This window comes from Platalea leucorodia, assembly GCF_965183815.1.
Source record: "Platalea leucorodia genome assembly, chromosome: 4".
NCBI classification, from domain to species: domain Eukaryota; kingdom Metazoa; phylum Chordata; class Aves; order Pelecaniformes; family Threskiornithidae; genus Platalea; species Platalea leucorodia.
The window spans coordinates 37,105,366-37,120,205 of NC_138826.1; the positions used below are offsets into that span (position 1 = coordinate 37,105,366).

At 40.7% G+C, this 14,840-nt stretch overlaps 1 protein-coding gene across 1 annotated transcript in view; it reads left to right on the forward strand.

Annotated features, from left to right (window-relative positions):
• TET1 (tet methylcytosine dioxygenase 1) overlaps positions 1-14,840 on the forward strand; it is a gene marked incomplete at its 5' end in the record, with an annotated part of 62,399 nt that overhangs the window by 36,865 nt on the left and 10,694 nt on the right. The window contains 4 exons of the mRNA XM_082308698.1: positions 5,009-5,217; positions 6,175-6,325; positions 9,721-9,810; positions 10,281-10,418. Coding sequence (XP_082164824.1) covers positions 5,009-5,217; positions 6,175-6,325; positions 9,721-9,810; positions 10,281-10,418 — 588 coding nt within the window. The remainder of the gene's footprint in view (positions 1-5,008; positions 5,218-6,174; positions 6,326-9,720; positions 9,811-10,280; positions 10,419-14,840) is intronic.

Below are 14,840 nucleotides of genomic sequence, written 5' to 3' on the forward strand. Positions count from 1 at the left end.
GACCGAAATAAATGAGCATCCTGCCCAAATCGGCAACCTACAAGGACGATACTATTGTGTATCCAAATATGTATGCGCATAAGAAAGCTGTTTTTTCATTTTGTCCTGGACGTGGTTATGTTACAGACAGGTGAGGGAGTGGGTAGCGTGTAACTTCGTGCCCAGCTATTGTGAGTGCAGAAGAGGGCTGATGGGTATCGGGGTCAAGCATTGTGGAGGAGTTTGTCAGGTCGGTTGCTTTCCAGAAGTGCTGCGTTGCAGCTGAAGCAGATTTTTCATTGTCAACGTAGGACTGTTTTGATGGATACTCAGTACTGATGACAGTTATTGCTTGCTAAAATGAGTTCAGGGATAATCTGTCCCCACATACCTGCAAAAAGATGACCATATGACATTTAAGTGTTGCATAATACTTTACAAACTTACTACAAGTCTGTTTTGTTGATTATATTATTTTTCTATGTGAGTCACTAAGAAGGTGTGGTTATTTTGTGTGGAAAAGTAATTGCGGGGGAAAAGTTTTTATTCTTCCATTTTAAAAAGCTGGCTTTAAAGCTCCACCACTTAACAAATGTTTATTTTCTCATTCCCTTTAAATGCATTAGGGACCAAAATTAAAAAACCTGAAGTATTAAATTATTTACTTTATCACTGTTGTTAACTACATCACAGAAATCATGAGTAGTACCAACAACTTTTGGAGACAAGATTTGCCAGCTGATTTGTGCGTTGTTCACGGTCTGAGGAAACATTCAGGGACTTGCTCTGTGTGTTGCATATTTATCTTAATATTTGGCATCTCGGTGTTTCATAGGTAAACAATAAGTACACTGGGGATTATGTTTGCAACCTTTCAATAGCAAATAAATACGCAATTTAAATTATTACATAAAGAATTGATTAATAAATTGCATTATTATCATATTCTCTGTGGCTGTGACAGTATACTAATTCCATTTGCCTTACTGAGGAGGACCACTGTGTCAAAGGCACGCTGAAAAGAATCAAGTGAACTAAAGCACAGGCTGAGATTTTATATATGCCGCTCTCCTGATGACATCATTAAGACAGTGTTGCTGTTGTATGACTTTAACAAGTGTGATGTTTCCATAAAGTAAGGGGGGGGGGGGGGGAGGGGCAGCAGTTGGTTAAAACACTGTAGGGTTTGGGGATGTTTAAGGGCGAAAAGATCTTGGAACCATCCCCAGTAATTTCAAGCTGCAGAAACTGGAACAGAAATAAAGAAATAAACTGGAGACAGCTGAAGAGTAGTTGAAGAAATGATCGGTCAAGTAAAGCCTTACTACATCCATTACTCAGAAAAACAGTAAGAAATCTGATCTGTAAGCACATCAGGCAAAATCTTGCTAAGTGGTACACAGCTTGTAGTCATATTTTGGATTGTACCAACTACTCAGATAACAAGTTTAGTAACAAAAGCAAATGCAGTCCGTTTTACTTTAGCTTAATATGTATATACATATAATACAATATACATATAATTTATTGTAGAGTTCAAAAATTTATTTGATGTAGTCAGGCACTGGAAAACAAATGGCAAGTTGGAAATTAACAGTTACATCAGCATTAATGTAACTAAGAAGTCACCAAGTCAAACAGTGCAGTTGCAGTTTCCCCCACTAGAAAAACTGTCAAATCATTAAGAATGGCAGGGTGTTTCTGTTGGCTGGATTTATTCCAGAGTTTTCAGTTGTCCTGCTCAAATGTGCTTTTCTGTATATTGAGTGTGGCATTGCTGCGGATTTATTATTGTTACGAAACGGAGGCTCTGTTTATGACTGCTTTGAGAATGTCAGCCACAGCGTGTGAAGGGGCATCATCGGTTTATACGAGAAAAGCACCGCGGCTCCAGCTCTCTCCGCGCTGTCACTGGCTGCGGGCCTGGAGGAACCGTGGTTGTTTCGGTGCAAGTTGCGCTCTTCTAAGACCATAACAGCCAGGCGAGAAAAGTGCCTTATCTCTGGTAACGAAAGGACGGGTTGCATATGAGCATATGGACAGGCTGGATCGTTGGGCCGGGGCCAACTGCATGAGATTCAACAAGGCTCAGTGCTGGGTCCTGCACTTGGGTCACAGCAACCCCATGCAACGCTACAGGCCTGGGGAGGAGTGGCTGGAGAGCTGCCTGGAGGGAAAGGACCTGGGGGTGTTGGTTGACAGCTGCCTGAACATGAGCCAGCAGTGTGCCCAGGTGGCCAAGAGGGCCAATGGCATCCTGGCTTGTATCAAGAACAGTGTGGCCAGCAGGACCAGGGAGGCGATAGTGCCCCTGTACTCGGCACTGGTGAGGCCGCACCTCGAGTCCTGTGTTCAGTTTTGGGCCCCTCACTACAAGAAGGACATCAAGGTGCTGGAGCGTGTCCAGAGAAGGGCAACGAAGCTGGTGAAGGGTCTAGAGCACAAGTCTTAGGAGGAGCGGCTGAGGGAGCTGGGGTTGTTTAGCCTGGAGAAGGGGAGGCTGAGGGGAGACCTCATTGCTCTCTACAACTGCCTGAACGGAGGTTGTAGCAAGGTGGGGGTCGGTCTCTTCTCCCTAGTAACAAGTGATAGGACGAGAGGAAATGGCCTCAAGCTGCGCCAGGGGAGATTTAGGTTAGACATTAGGAAAAACTTCTTCACCGAGAGGGTAGTCAGGCACTGGACCAGGCTGCCCAGGGAAGTGGTTGAGTCTCCATCCCTGGAGGTATTTAAAGAATGGATAGATACGGTGCTTGAAGACATGGTATAGATGGACTTGGCAGTGATAGGTTGACGGTTGGACTCAATGATCTTAAGGGTCTTTTCCAACCTTAATGATTCTATGATTCTATGATATGATGTAACTTCTTAAGAGCCACAGGAATTAAATTCAGGCCACTAATAAATCCATTAGTTACCTTTGTGGCCTGAAAGATGGTGGATTGTAAAATGTTTTTAGGTCCGTTAAGAGTATTGCATTCTCTGCTGCATGCATAAGGAAGCACATTCCAGCTATGTTTAATTCCAGGGAAGTGTGTGGTGTTAAAGGAAACTATAACTTTCCTGCCTGTCCATTTGTCATTTTTCCTGGACTGTGCATTTCCAGTTCAGAGCTATACGAGAACTCAGAAAGGGCAACCTGATGTTGTCCTGAGAAACTAAGAGGTGCCAGGTTTCCTTACTGAAGTTACGAAGTCTAGAAACCAAACAAAGAGAAAAGAGATTAAAAGCATCACCCTTCATGCAGGGTAACAAAATGAAATCCCTCTCCTTCTGAATCGAAGGAGCTGTGCTGCCTCAGTAATGTAAAACTCACACTAACATGAATAACCTGTATTGTACATCAGCCGTAATAGATTTTCTGTTAAACCTCACTCAAATGTAAATGAGTGGCATTATTTTTCTTTCTTTATAAAAAATACTGTAGTGGTTGGTCAGTCATGGTGTCTCAGATGCATTTTCTTGTTTTCTCATTAAGTTTAAGGCTGATTGTAAGGCTGTGTATGATTAACTTTAGAAGGGTGATGCTTTCTCTCTTGACACACATAAACTTTAAGCTTGCTTCTTCCTGCAAAGCCTGCACAGATTCCCTCTGAAACTGTTCATCTATTGAAAATCTTTTCAGTTGCAGATTAATTGCAGGTGTACTTTGGTCCCCACTTTTAATCAGTTCAAATAATTTAGCTATTCAGAGCTGATCAGGCTAGAGGTCACATATGAGTGACAGCTGCACGTCTGGCAACAAAGAACCTTTGACATCAGTCCAATAGGGAATCTGTGTGAAAACTCAGATATTTGGAGGTATTCAAAGAGTAAGCGAAACTCTGTTGCCTTCCTGCTGTTAGAGTCCGTGACGAGTAACACGTCTGCGGGAGCTCTGCTGATGGAGAGGGGGTGTTGGGTGGAAACCCGGGTGACCCACCCCTTGCCCTCAGCAAGTGCATTGCTATGGAGCTGGCAGAGGATATCTGCAACGTAAGGGCTCACCATCAGCACGCAGTAAGGAAGAGAGACTTGCTCATCCCCGTCCTATGTACGACAGGGTTGAGGAAGAGGATTTAGCCTCTAGTGCCTGAGAGAAGCCCAGGCCTAATATGCTTGATGCTGAGGTCTTGATGCCTTTGTTGGAGGCCTCATACAGGCTGTGCTGGCTAAAACACATTTGAAGAATAGATAAACGTGTTTCCAAAGTTGATGTTCTTGTATTACTTAGCTTTAATGCATTTTTTTTGGTGGTCTTACAATGCAACTCTGTTTCAGATTGTGAGAAAAAAACTAAATATGTGGGAGTAGGACTGTCTAGCTTTTTTTTTTCTTTTTTTTTTTTTTTAGTTCAGTGGTATATTGTACTGTTCCATATTGTATTAGTCTTTGTGTTTTATGGATAAGGTTGACAAAGATTGCTTTGCATATCATACAGTTTAGTAAAAAACTTCAGCACTCTGCTAAGAACTTTAATGTAGGTTGTCTAGGGATATGTTCTGAAAAATCTCATTGCTTCTTTCACTAAGAACACAGTTTCTTTTCATCGCTTCCTTCTAATCTTAACTTTGCAAGGTGGGAACCATTTTATGTACTGATAAGTAACTGTGGTAACCACCCTAACACATGCATATGTGTGTCTGTGATGTGCTTTTAGGTACCTGCATTCTGGGTTGTGGCAGTACATTTTCTGTATTATTTTCAAGGTAACTGTTAGGTTCGCAGTGGATCTGTTGTCTCAGGATTATTATTTCCTTCTAGTGGTTATTTTCCTCTCAATGCATCTTCTTTATTGTTTGCGTAGAACACCTGAAATACTCCTCCTCCTGTAAAATGTGCTGCGATTTCTTCTACAGGTAAAAAGGCAACGCAAAATCACGCTCTACACCAGACATCAGTGTTTGATGCTGTCGCGGTCCTGCTTGCTGATGGACGCTCTTTGGGCACCAGTGTTTCTTACTCTTCCAGGCTTTACCTGTCCCAGAGAAGAGTAACGTGTTACTTGTTTCCTACACTTATCAAAGAATAAACAAAATGATTCTTCCAGGTGATACGAAGAAGTAGTGATGAGGAAAAGTTGCTGTGCTTGGTACGTCAGCGTGCAGGACACCACTGTCAAACTGCCGTCATCGTGATTCTCATCCTGGCCTGGGAAGGGATCCCTCATCTCCTGGCTGATACGCTGTACAAAGAACTGACGCAGAGCCTCAGAAAATACGGCTGTCCCACCAGCCGTAGGTGTGCGTTAAATGAAGAGTAAGTTACTTTAATAGTAAATGATTGTTGTGTTGCCTTTTGAATGTTCTGCAATAAATAACTTGAGAATTTGCTAATAAAATAAATATACAAAAGCCCATTTAAAATTGCAAACCACTAGGTGTCATTTCAGTATAAAACTTAGTTCCCGGCTTTTCCTAGAGACTGGGCTCAAAGGGATAGTTGTACGTGCTACACCCAGGGAAAGGGTGAACTTCTCTCCTGGCTTTGCGCACGCTGCCCAAGTCATTCAGTGTGCCCTTTGCACACACGGCCATGCTGAAGAGCTGCTAAGAAGGTGATACGTGGCTTTTTTTAAATAAACAAGAGATTGAACACTCAAAATTAGGATCTTCCTCTCTGTCTCTATGAGAGGAATTTAGTTAATTGACTAGATGATATATTGCTACTGAGGCTCTGTAGCAGTGCTGCCGTTGTGCTGATTTTTGTGTAGCCTGCGTTTAAGCAGACTCCAATAGCTGTACAGTGACCTGACTCTAATGCTCATGCTCGTAAAGGGTCGGGCTAAGTAGGGTTGTTCCACTTTGAAAGTTGGATCGGTTTGGAGCCAGCGGTGTTGCCATACATAATAAAATAATTATTAGATTTAGGAGTAAGCTTTAGTAGGAGTGTTTTTTCCTTGGATGAAAATGTTATCCAACTGGAGAAGTCAAAATCAAGCAGCATGGGTATATTTATCTAGCTATAACTGAGTGTTATGTATTTCCCAGAAGGGGGACTTCGGGGGGTTGAGTCTGTGTTTATGGGCAAGAAAGTCTGTCCTCTACACACAAACATTTGCTTAACAGAAAGTATCTGGTTAAACCATGTGTTTTATAAATTCCCGTGTTGTTGCGCTGTGTGTTATAAAAGAAATAGCAAATAGCATTGACATAAAAAAAAAAAAAAAAATCTGCATTGTCAGCTGACTTGACGTGTCTTTATTTCCTTTCATAGTCGTACTTGTGCATGTCAAGGGCTTGATCCAGAAACTTGTGGAGCGTCATTCTCATTTGGCTGTTCGTGGAGTATGTATTTCAATGGCTGTAAGTTTGCCAGAAGCAAAAACCCCAGGAAATTCAGGCTTCTCACTGATGACCCTAAACAAGTAAGATTTATTTTATTTATTTTATTGTTTTGTTTTCCTCCAAATACTTAGTCTGATGATTTTCAGAACTAGAAATGAAATCTATGGATATCCACCCCTTCTCTCTCACACATGTATGCGTAGCTTATCGCACAGGCACCCAGCTAAATGTTTTGTAACTGTAGTATTTATAATTTTTCCACTGTATGAAAACTCAGTGTCGTTTACTATTTAAATACTAGGGTATTTAAATACTAGGGTATTTAAATGCCCTAAAATTATCCTTAAATGCTTTTCTGTATGCATATTTAGCTCCACTGTGTAACTCTGTATGAAATGTTAATTCTTTGTAAGTATAAAAGAGATCTAAAGGTTTTTCTAAACACCAAGGCTGCACCTCAGAGATTCAGTCCTTCTGCCTTGTCATAGAAAATTTTGTGCCTTGGATTGCACTGCTTTCACACTGCTGTCCGACCAGCTGACAACCTGGTCTTCTGTCCGCCACCTAGAATAAACTGTTTTTTCTGTGGACAGCATGTTTTTTAAACACTCTTGGCGGAATGAGTACACTAAAATATGATGCAGGATACTGTCATTGCTGCTTATGAGTGTTAGTGTTGACATAAAGCTGAGATAGCACAGAAGATACGGTGATGGATTATGTGAAGTAACGAACCTCTAAAAAAACCCAACCAAATTCATTTTTTACATTGGGAATATTTTCATGAGGAAGGAATAAAGGTGTTGTAAACTGATAACCGCTGCCTGATGAACATACAGTCCTCAGGGTAACTTGAAAGTGCCTTTTGCTCTGACTGTAGATGTCTCTAACCCCGCTTCCCTGTGGAACTCCTAGATAAAAGTATCACGCCTTTACTAGCACGTCTGGCATGCTTAAGAGACACAGGCTATAGGGCAGCCAGGTACCTGGTTGTCCATTTGGGTTACCCTGCCGATAATCTTTCTCGGCTGCTGAACTCCACTGCTGCCAGCTACAGAAAAGACCTAGCTGGTTGAAGTCTAGAGAGTAGCAGAGGTATTCTTGCATTTTTTAATGTGTAGTGTACACATGCGTATGTACGCACAACGTGAAGTATCGTTTCTTGGAAGAGAGAGATGTCACTTGATTGACTGGAGCTAAATATTCCTCCCACGTCCTAATGTTTTCCTGAAAGAGTTGATGAAGCATCTTTTATGCATACGTGCGTGAATGCAAAACCCTCAATTTCCTCTGAGTTGTGCTGTCCACTCGCATTGTGGGTATTCACAAATTTCAGTAGCGCTTGAAGTGGGGAACCTCTGCCTCAGCAGAACAGAGCACACAGGGCCTGTCTGCCCTCCTTCTCACTGAATACGTGACTGAGGCAGTACAAGCTGAAAATAGCCCTGCTTGTCTCAAGAGGGAATTTGTTTTATAAATTTTCGGTTTATAGAAAAACGTATTTATTGGGCCTTCTTTCATTTTAGGAATCCTGTTTCTTCTCCTTTGTCCTTTTCTGTTTTCTGTGACCCTGTGTTTTTAAGTTCTCCCCTGTGTCGTGCTGTGCATGGAGCATTCTGTGCATGTGTTTTCTCTGTAGGTTTCTAATGTTTTTAATAAGATTAGCTGGGGAATCAACAAAGGCGGCAACCTTCATACGTACTGTCTAATGAAATATTAGGCTGGGCCAGATCTCTTAGGAGCGAGCTCAGATAGATCTGTCTTTGATCAGAACACACTGTGAGACTGCAGGCTCTGCTGGTGGCATCTCCTCCGCGGAGTCTGTGAAATGGCCACCCTGAGCTCCAGGCAGACACTGAGTCGAGCACAGCGGCATTCACAGCCGCATCTACAAATGATGCCCCGCTCCTGAGAGCTGTCTGGCATTGCCTGTTCATCGACACGGGTAACTTGTCAATTTTTGGAGGAGAATGCTTTCTACCACAGTGTAAAAGCAGTCGCCTAAAAGAGAAGATTACTTAACCAGGGTATTTTCTAGATGTGTGATCGAAAAGCGTAGGCGACAGCGGTGCTTGGGCACTTGCAGTGTGCGTGCAGGTTGTCAGTGCGTCTCAAAGAAGTGAAATAATGGTAAATAATTTTTCTCTTCATTTGGTTTTGTCGTTAATTTTTCTAGCAGATGCTTCTTTTAGCTAAATATCGGATATTGATGATTTTGCAGATGACATAAAGCTAGGAGGTATAGCAAATTAAGAAGAAGATAGTTCGAAGTCCAGAAAGATTTGGATCATTTGAGGCACTGGATGGAGTGAGATGAGGTTAAGGGTGTAATATACCTAGGTAAGAATAGTACGTAGGATAGATAATTAAGGATGCATTGCCTTCAACACAGTTCAGAAAAACTTGTGGTAGCAATCAACAGTTGATAAACTACAGTATGAGTTAAAAATACAGCATCATTTTGTAATGTAACATCACACTGAAAAATGTGAAAGTATCCGTATATGTTTATATACATTGATGTTTACAATATATGGTGATAAGTGGGTTGGGTTGTTTTTTTAAACAAAATAAAATAAGCTGTTATTTTTTGCCGCTGTACAGTATGCAAAACTGAAGCTGCAGTTGTCTCTCAAAGCCTGGCCCTTGGAGGCAAACAAAGTAGGGAGTATGCCATCACCCTTTCCTTCCCCAGTTGGCTGGTGATTTTCCTGGAAAGGCAGAAATTTAGGGAAAGAATTTAGGGATTGTTTCTATAAATAAGAGCTTAAATGTTACACTGCCATAGAAGCCCACCTAGCTAGTTCCATGTTTATATGGTTTACCCCAAGGAAAGGAATATTACTTCCTAATCCAGTAGATAAGTCCTAAGTTTTGCACCTCCAAAGAACAAATTAGTTAGTAAATGTTGCTGATAAGAGTTCTGTTGCAATGTTAGAAACATACCTCTTCCCCTGAGAGCTGAAATTAATGTTAAATGCTATTGGGAGTTACTCATACGATTAAAAGAAAAAGAAGGCGGAAACCTAGGATTCTTTTAGCAGGGCTGTATTGACATAAGTTAAGGCCCCATAAGCAAAACACTAAAAGAAGACCTGAGGTTCCATCTCCACTCAGCACGTGATATAATTTTTTCTCTCCTAGATGTTACTTCTCTATTTTGGGTGGAACATACCTCATTCCTTGACTGTCTCTGTGTCGGAAGGGGGAAACGATGCAGAAATCAGTTCCTTGTGTGTTGGGTTTCTTTGCCCTAGCAGATATCCTCCGTTGTTATTTGGTTGACTTATCTTTAACAATTTTGGTATTTTAGTCATGTAAAACTAGGCTTATTTGTGGTTGGTGACAAAGGGCAGCAGAACAGAGGTCAGATTAATAAAATATAAGATCGAGGCTGACATGTCAGGCATCTCTAAACTGGATTCGATTCTTCTAAAGCAAATTACAGCGCTCTAAATGTTGCCTTTCTCTGCAGGAGGAACTTCTTGAAAATAATTTGCAAACTTTAGCTACTGATGTGGCTCCGGTTTATAAAAAGCTTGCTCCTGAAGCCTTCCAGAACCAGGTAGGTCTGTGACGTTCAGCTGGCGTGGCTGTAGCTCTGAACAGGCAGCCTAGTTTTAAAACAAGATGAAACCCCAAAGTACGTTCTTGGGTGGAGGCCGCAGACCTCGCAGCTGCGGGGAACCCCCGTGCCTACTTACAGCGGTTGCTTTATTTGGTTAGTTTTAAAATGCCGCACCTTTCTTATTTCAGCTGACGGTTAAGTTAATGCCCTGAGCCGTGCGTACGTAAAAGGCTTACAGATAATACTGTAAATAAAATGTTGTTGTTATTTAAAGACATTTTGACTCAGGTTGAGCTGATTATCTCGTTGCCGTCCAGTCCGCAGTGTTGCATGTTTCATAGGAAAAGACGTGCTTTCCCATCATTCTTCCTGGCTGCATTTATTCCGTCACAAGTGCAGATGTGGCTCATGGGGTTCCACGTTGCTCACTTTCAGTCCCAAGTACCTGTAGTTTATTTTACTTTTAGGTGGAAAACGAACACATGGGCCCGGACTGTCGGCTCGGATCCAAGGACGGTAGGCCTTTCTCTGGTGTAACAGCTTGCATAGATTTCTGTGCCCATGCCCATAAGGACACACATAACATGCACAATGGAAGCACTGTGGTATGTACACAGGATTTTCTCATTTGTACTGTATGCTGTTGTGATTACTGTGTGTTTTTTAAATGCTGCTTGATTTAGTGGGTACGTTTGCATGAAGTTTTTTAAGGTATTATGAAATTAACTGCATGTTCCTATTTATAAATTCCCATGTTATTTGCATCTATTTATTACTGGTCTGCAGAGGATATAAGTTCATCTTATTACAGAACAGATCAAGAAAGGCATGGGAGTGAGCCTTCCTACAAAGCACCTTAATTCTTTTAAGACACCCGGGCCCTTTGGAGAGGACTGGCCGTAGGACAGATAAGCTATTCACAGTAGAGGTTTGATGTTTGAAGGCAAATAATGATCCAACCGAGGAGCTGTATGGACTTCTGTAGAGGAAGAGCTAAACCAAACTCATTATTCATTTACCTCCCCCAGGCTCAGTTCTCATCAAATTCACTTTTTCTTGCACTGTGCGCTTACGGTGGGACTTGAGGATCTCAACGGTCTTTTCCAACCTAAACGATTCTATGATTCGTGTTGGTACAGTTACTAGCCAGAAAGCAGGGAGTACGGTACCAAGGGGCAGGAGGTGGAGTCAGGTGATTGTGATGATCTTTAAGGCTCAGTATGAAAAGAAGGCCCACGGATGTGGTTTTCTTAGATGTGGTGATTGTACCAAAGACTTTGCTGGATTGCTAGTGAGAAGATCAGTTGGGAATTAGTCAGTTAAGTGATCTTTTAGAAATTGAGACAGTAGTTGTGAAGAAAAGACAATCTCAAAAGAGAAAAGATAAAATAAAACTGACAATCTCGGGTTTTTTAGTTGTTAGAGCATTGTAATGCTCTAAACAGCTAGGATGAATTCTTGTACATCAGTGGAGGTAAGATTCAAGAATAATTTCTCTGTCAAAGGATGCGTATCTAGAAAAAAAATCCATCTAAAATCTCTGCCTGCTTAGAAACAGTCTTTTTTTAAACTTGGAAATGAAAATTGAATTATTATGTTGTTGTGATTGAATAAAACGCTGCATTTATACTTAACATTTAGCATTTGTTTGTAACAGCAATGAAATGACTTGAACAATTGCTTAATATTAATTTTGTGCTTGTATGTTGGGCAAATATCTGTTGCTTTAAAGTATGGAAGCAGGTCTCGGAATTCACCGGGAATGCCAGTCCTGAATAGATTAATATTTTTTCCTAGCATTGAATGCCACTTACATGCAGATATTTTATAAGAAAATGCTGGAAGCGTACTTTGCAAAATATTAGTACGATGCTATGAGTAAGCTCATGTGTAAGTACAGTCACTTCAAAGCTTCCGAAGCATAGGAATTCAAACCTCTTGAAGATCCCAAATTTGAAAAGGAGACTTCCTTTTCATGATAAACAGCATGGTATACTTCTAAATGAAATTTAATTTAGGCACTCTGAAAATAATAATATTTTGTTAAGTGCTACATTGCCTCTTAACTTAAAGACAAAATTAAATGGAAACTGAGTCTGCTACTCATTCTGCCATATTGGATCCCAGAAAAGTCGTAACTTATGGCCAGAAGTGGGTGGAGGGACAATTAGCCCTTTTTTTTTTTTTGAGGAATTTATTGGGGAATAGTTCTACGGATGTATATTTATCTGTAATCATCTGATGTTATTCCAGCTTCAGATTTTACTTGCTGGTGTTGATATTTTCTTTCTATGGATTGTACGTGGTGTGTTGCAAGTAATTCCAAATCTAAGCAGCGTGGAAAATTACAACCTGTGTAAGGTATCTCGTTATGTAGGCCAGGACTTAAAATTGTCTTTCTATCAAGTTCTACCAAATTTTGTAAGTCTTGCAGAACATTATCAAATCATTATAACTGCTGAAAACTATACCTTGGAATCTGATTTTCATCAGATAGCTCACTCATAGAAATAACTACTGCATACCTGATATTCTCTTTATTTAGATTTGACATCTCTTTATTTTAACATGCTTGCAAAAAAGGGCTATGTATAAATAGGAAATCGTTGCAAGTGTTAACACTTGATTTATATACTTGAATTGGGGCATTTGGAAGGTGAATTGGAGTTCAGAGTTACCCGATGATCTATATACAGCCTTCGCAGTGAGAAGACGTGGGTGCAATTTGCAGGACGTAGAGAGCTTGCTCTCCGTTAGTCTGTCGAGGCGTACGGTTACAGTGGTACATATTGGAAGCCTAAAGCAAAGAATTTTCTTGTTTTGCAAACAGGGTGATAGGACATGCTGGGCTTTCTTCAGTCTAGACCAGTGTGATGATGATCAAAATTAGGGTGGTTAATTTTAGCTTGCAACCAAATCTGTAATAAAATAGGAAAACTAGTGGTCAGAACACAAAAATAAATTACTACGTGTGATTCTAGCATCTGTCTGGTCACCTCCTGCATTCCCTTCTAGTTCCAGAAGCTGCTTTGGCTACCCACTTAGTTTAAAATACACTGGTTTCTTACAGGTCACTGGTAATACTGATGGAGGAGTCATTTACATCTTAACTATGACATACGTTGTCTGTAAAATGTACTAGGTGCAAGTAATACAGCTAACTGCGGTGACAGCTTTCGTATAGATGATTGTTTTCTGATAAGGTGGTAATAAACAGAATGAGAATGATTTGCACTGCCTTACAAACCTCAAACGTCCATAACTCTCTTTAGTGTTTTTCTCTTGTATTTTGTGTATTTGATTTTTTTAAAATGGTAGTCACACCTTGCAGTTTAAAGTCTGTACTAAGTGTACTTCTCATCTTGCACCTCGTTAGTTTTGGTAAGATATCTTCCCTTCCTTCTTATTCTGACACAAAAATCTTCGTTTATAAAACCTAAAGTTCCTCTAGACTAAAAAGGTTAAAATAAATACCTTCTAGGATGGTATTTCCGAATGCTGCCAGCTCTATCACCGCTACTTATGGCATAAGTGACACCTTTTCATTTTCTCCCTTCAGTTGTTGGTGACTCACTTTTACCACAAATATGAAAGGAATGCTGCACAGCGCACCGAAAGTAAAGGAAAAACAGAATCTGTTTAAATTATTTAAACCAGACGCAGACACGAGTTCAGCAAAGCACTTAAATGAGTTTAATGATAAGCATGGAGTTTACTGTGTACTTCATAGAATATATTAGCTAATGAGCTGCCAATAACGATTTCCCTGCTCTGTCTGTGCCAGAATTTCAGAAAAGCATTCCCTTTTTTTTTTCTGGGTGTACATGTTTTGATGATCAGCTGCATTATTTGTACGTGACTGAAAATAAATGAGGCTGTCCTTTTTGTTAGCACTGGGGGAAGAAGTCTTGAAAAGGTCTTCTGTAGATACAAGATAGCGTAGTACACCTTCATTTACAAAAATTGAGGATTACCATGGGAGATGTGATTTGCTGAACGTCTCTCCTGGCTAGCAAAATCATGCCCTGAATTTAGCAGAGCTGCTTTTTGGTACAAAAGCTAAAAATAAAAATTAATATTCCCCATTTGCTCTGTAGTAGAATGAAAACACTTGGCAGTTCTACAGAGGTGTAAACTAACATATTTATCTGAACGAAGTGAAAGTAATTTCTGCCTATGAATTGAGTTTTTTAAGAACCTTTAAGTCAATAAATGTACCATCCACTTTTACTCAGACTCTTTTGTCATCTTTTAATGTTCTCCTGAGGCCACTGATGTACACTACAACTGCAGTGTTAGGGTGCAGCGTTCCTTGTGGATAACAAAGCTAGACTGTGAATGAGCAACGCGCAAAGAAAAGCTTTATAGTTATTAATGGAGTCTGTGAAATGTAAGTATTTTTGTTTCTTTATTGGATTAGCTGCAAAGGATCACATTCTTCACACCTGTGTGAGTCCGTTTAAATCACTGATGTATGGGGTTTTACAGTGACAAGAACAAAATGGTTTCATGAAGACTTCGCTAGTTCTGTAGCATGTATATGGGTGTTTCTCAGCCTATGGGGCACGGTGCCCTTTTCGCTGGGGTCGAGGAAGGAGAGAGACCAGCTGCAATTACGTGTAATCGTCGGTGCCACGCAGTCTGTAGCAGGCACTGCGGAAGAAGGGGAGGAAGATAAATCTAAGCTCCAAGGGCAGCTACAATATAAAATTTATTATTGGCAGCAGAACTCAGTAGTGTCCATCAGCAATCCATCAACAAACTGTTCCTGATTTATTTAAAGAAAAATAATCCTCTGCTCTTCCAATAACTTACTCTATTTCTGTAGTTGTAGCTCATCAGGTCATTGCATATAGGTCCATGCCTTTGCAATAAATGACAGAATGTCTCTCTGAGGGGTTAGACTACGTTCTGGACCATGCCCACAGCTTGCTTTGTGAGCTACAGAAGTACTAGATGCTTAAATTGGCGGTTCAGATTATAGCAAGCAGAAAAGATAAACCCCACAGGGCTGTAAAGGAAGGATT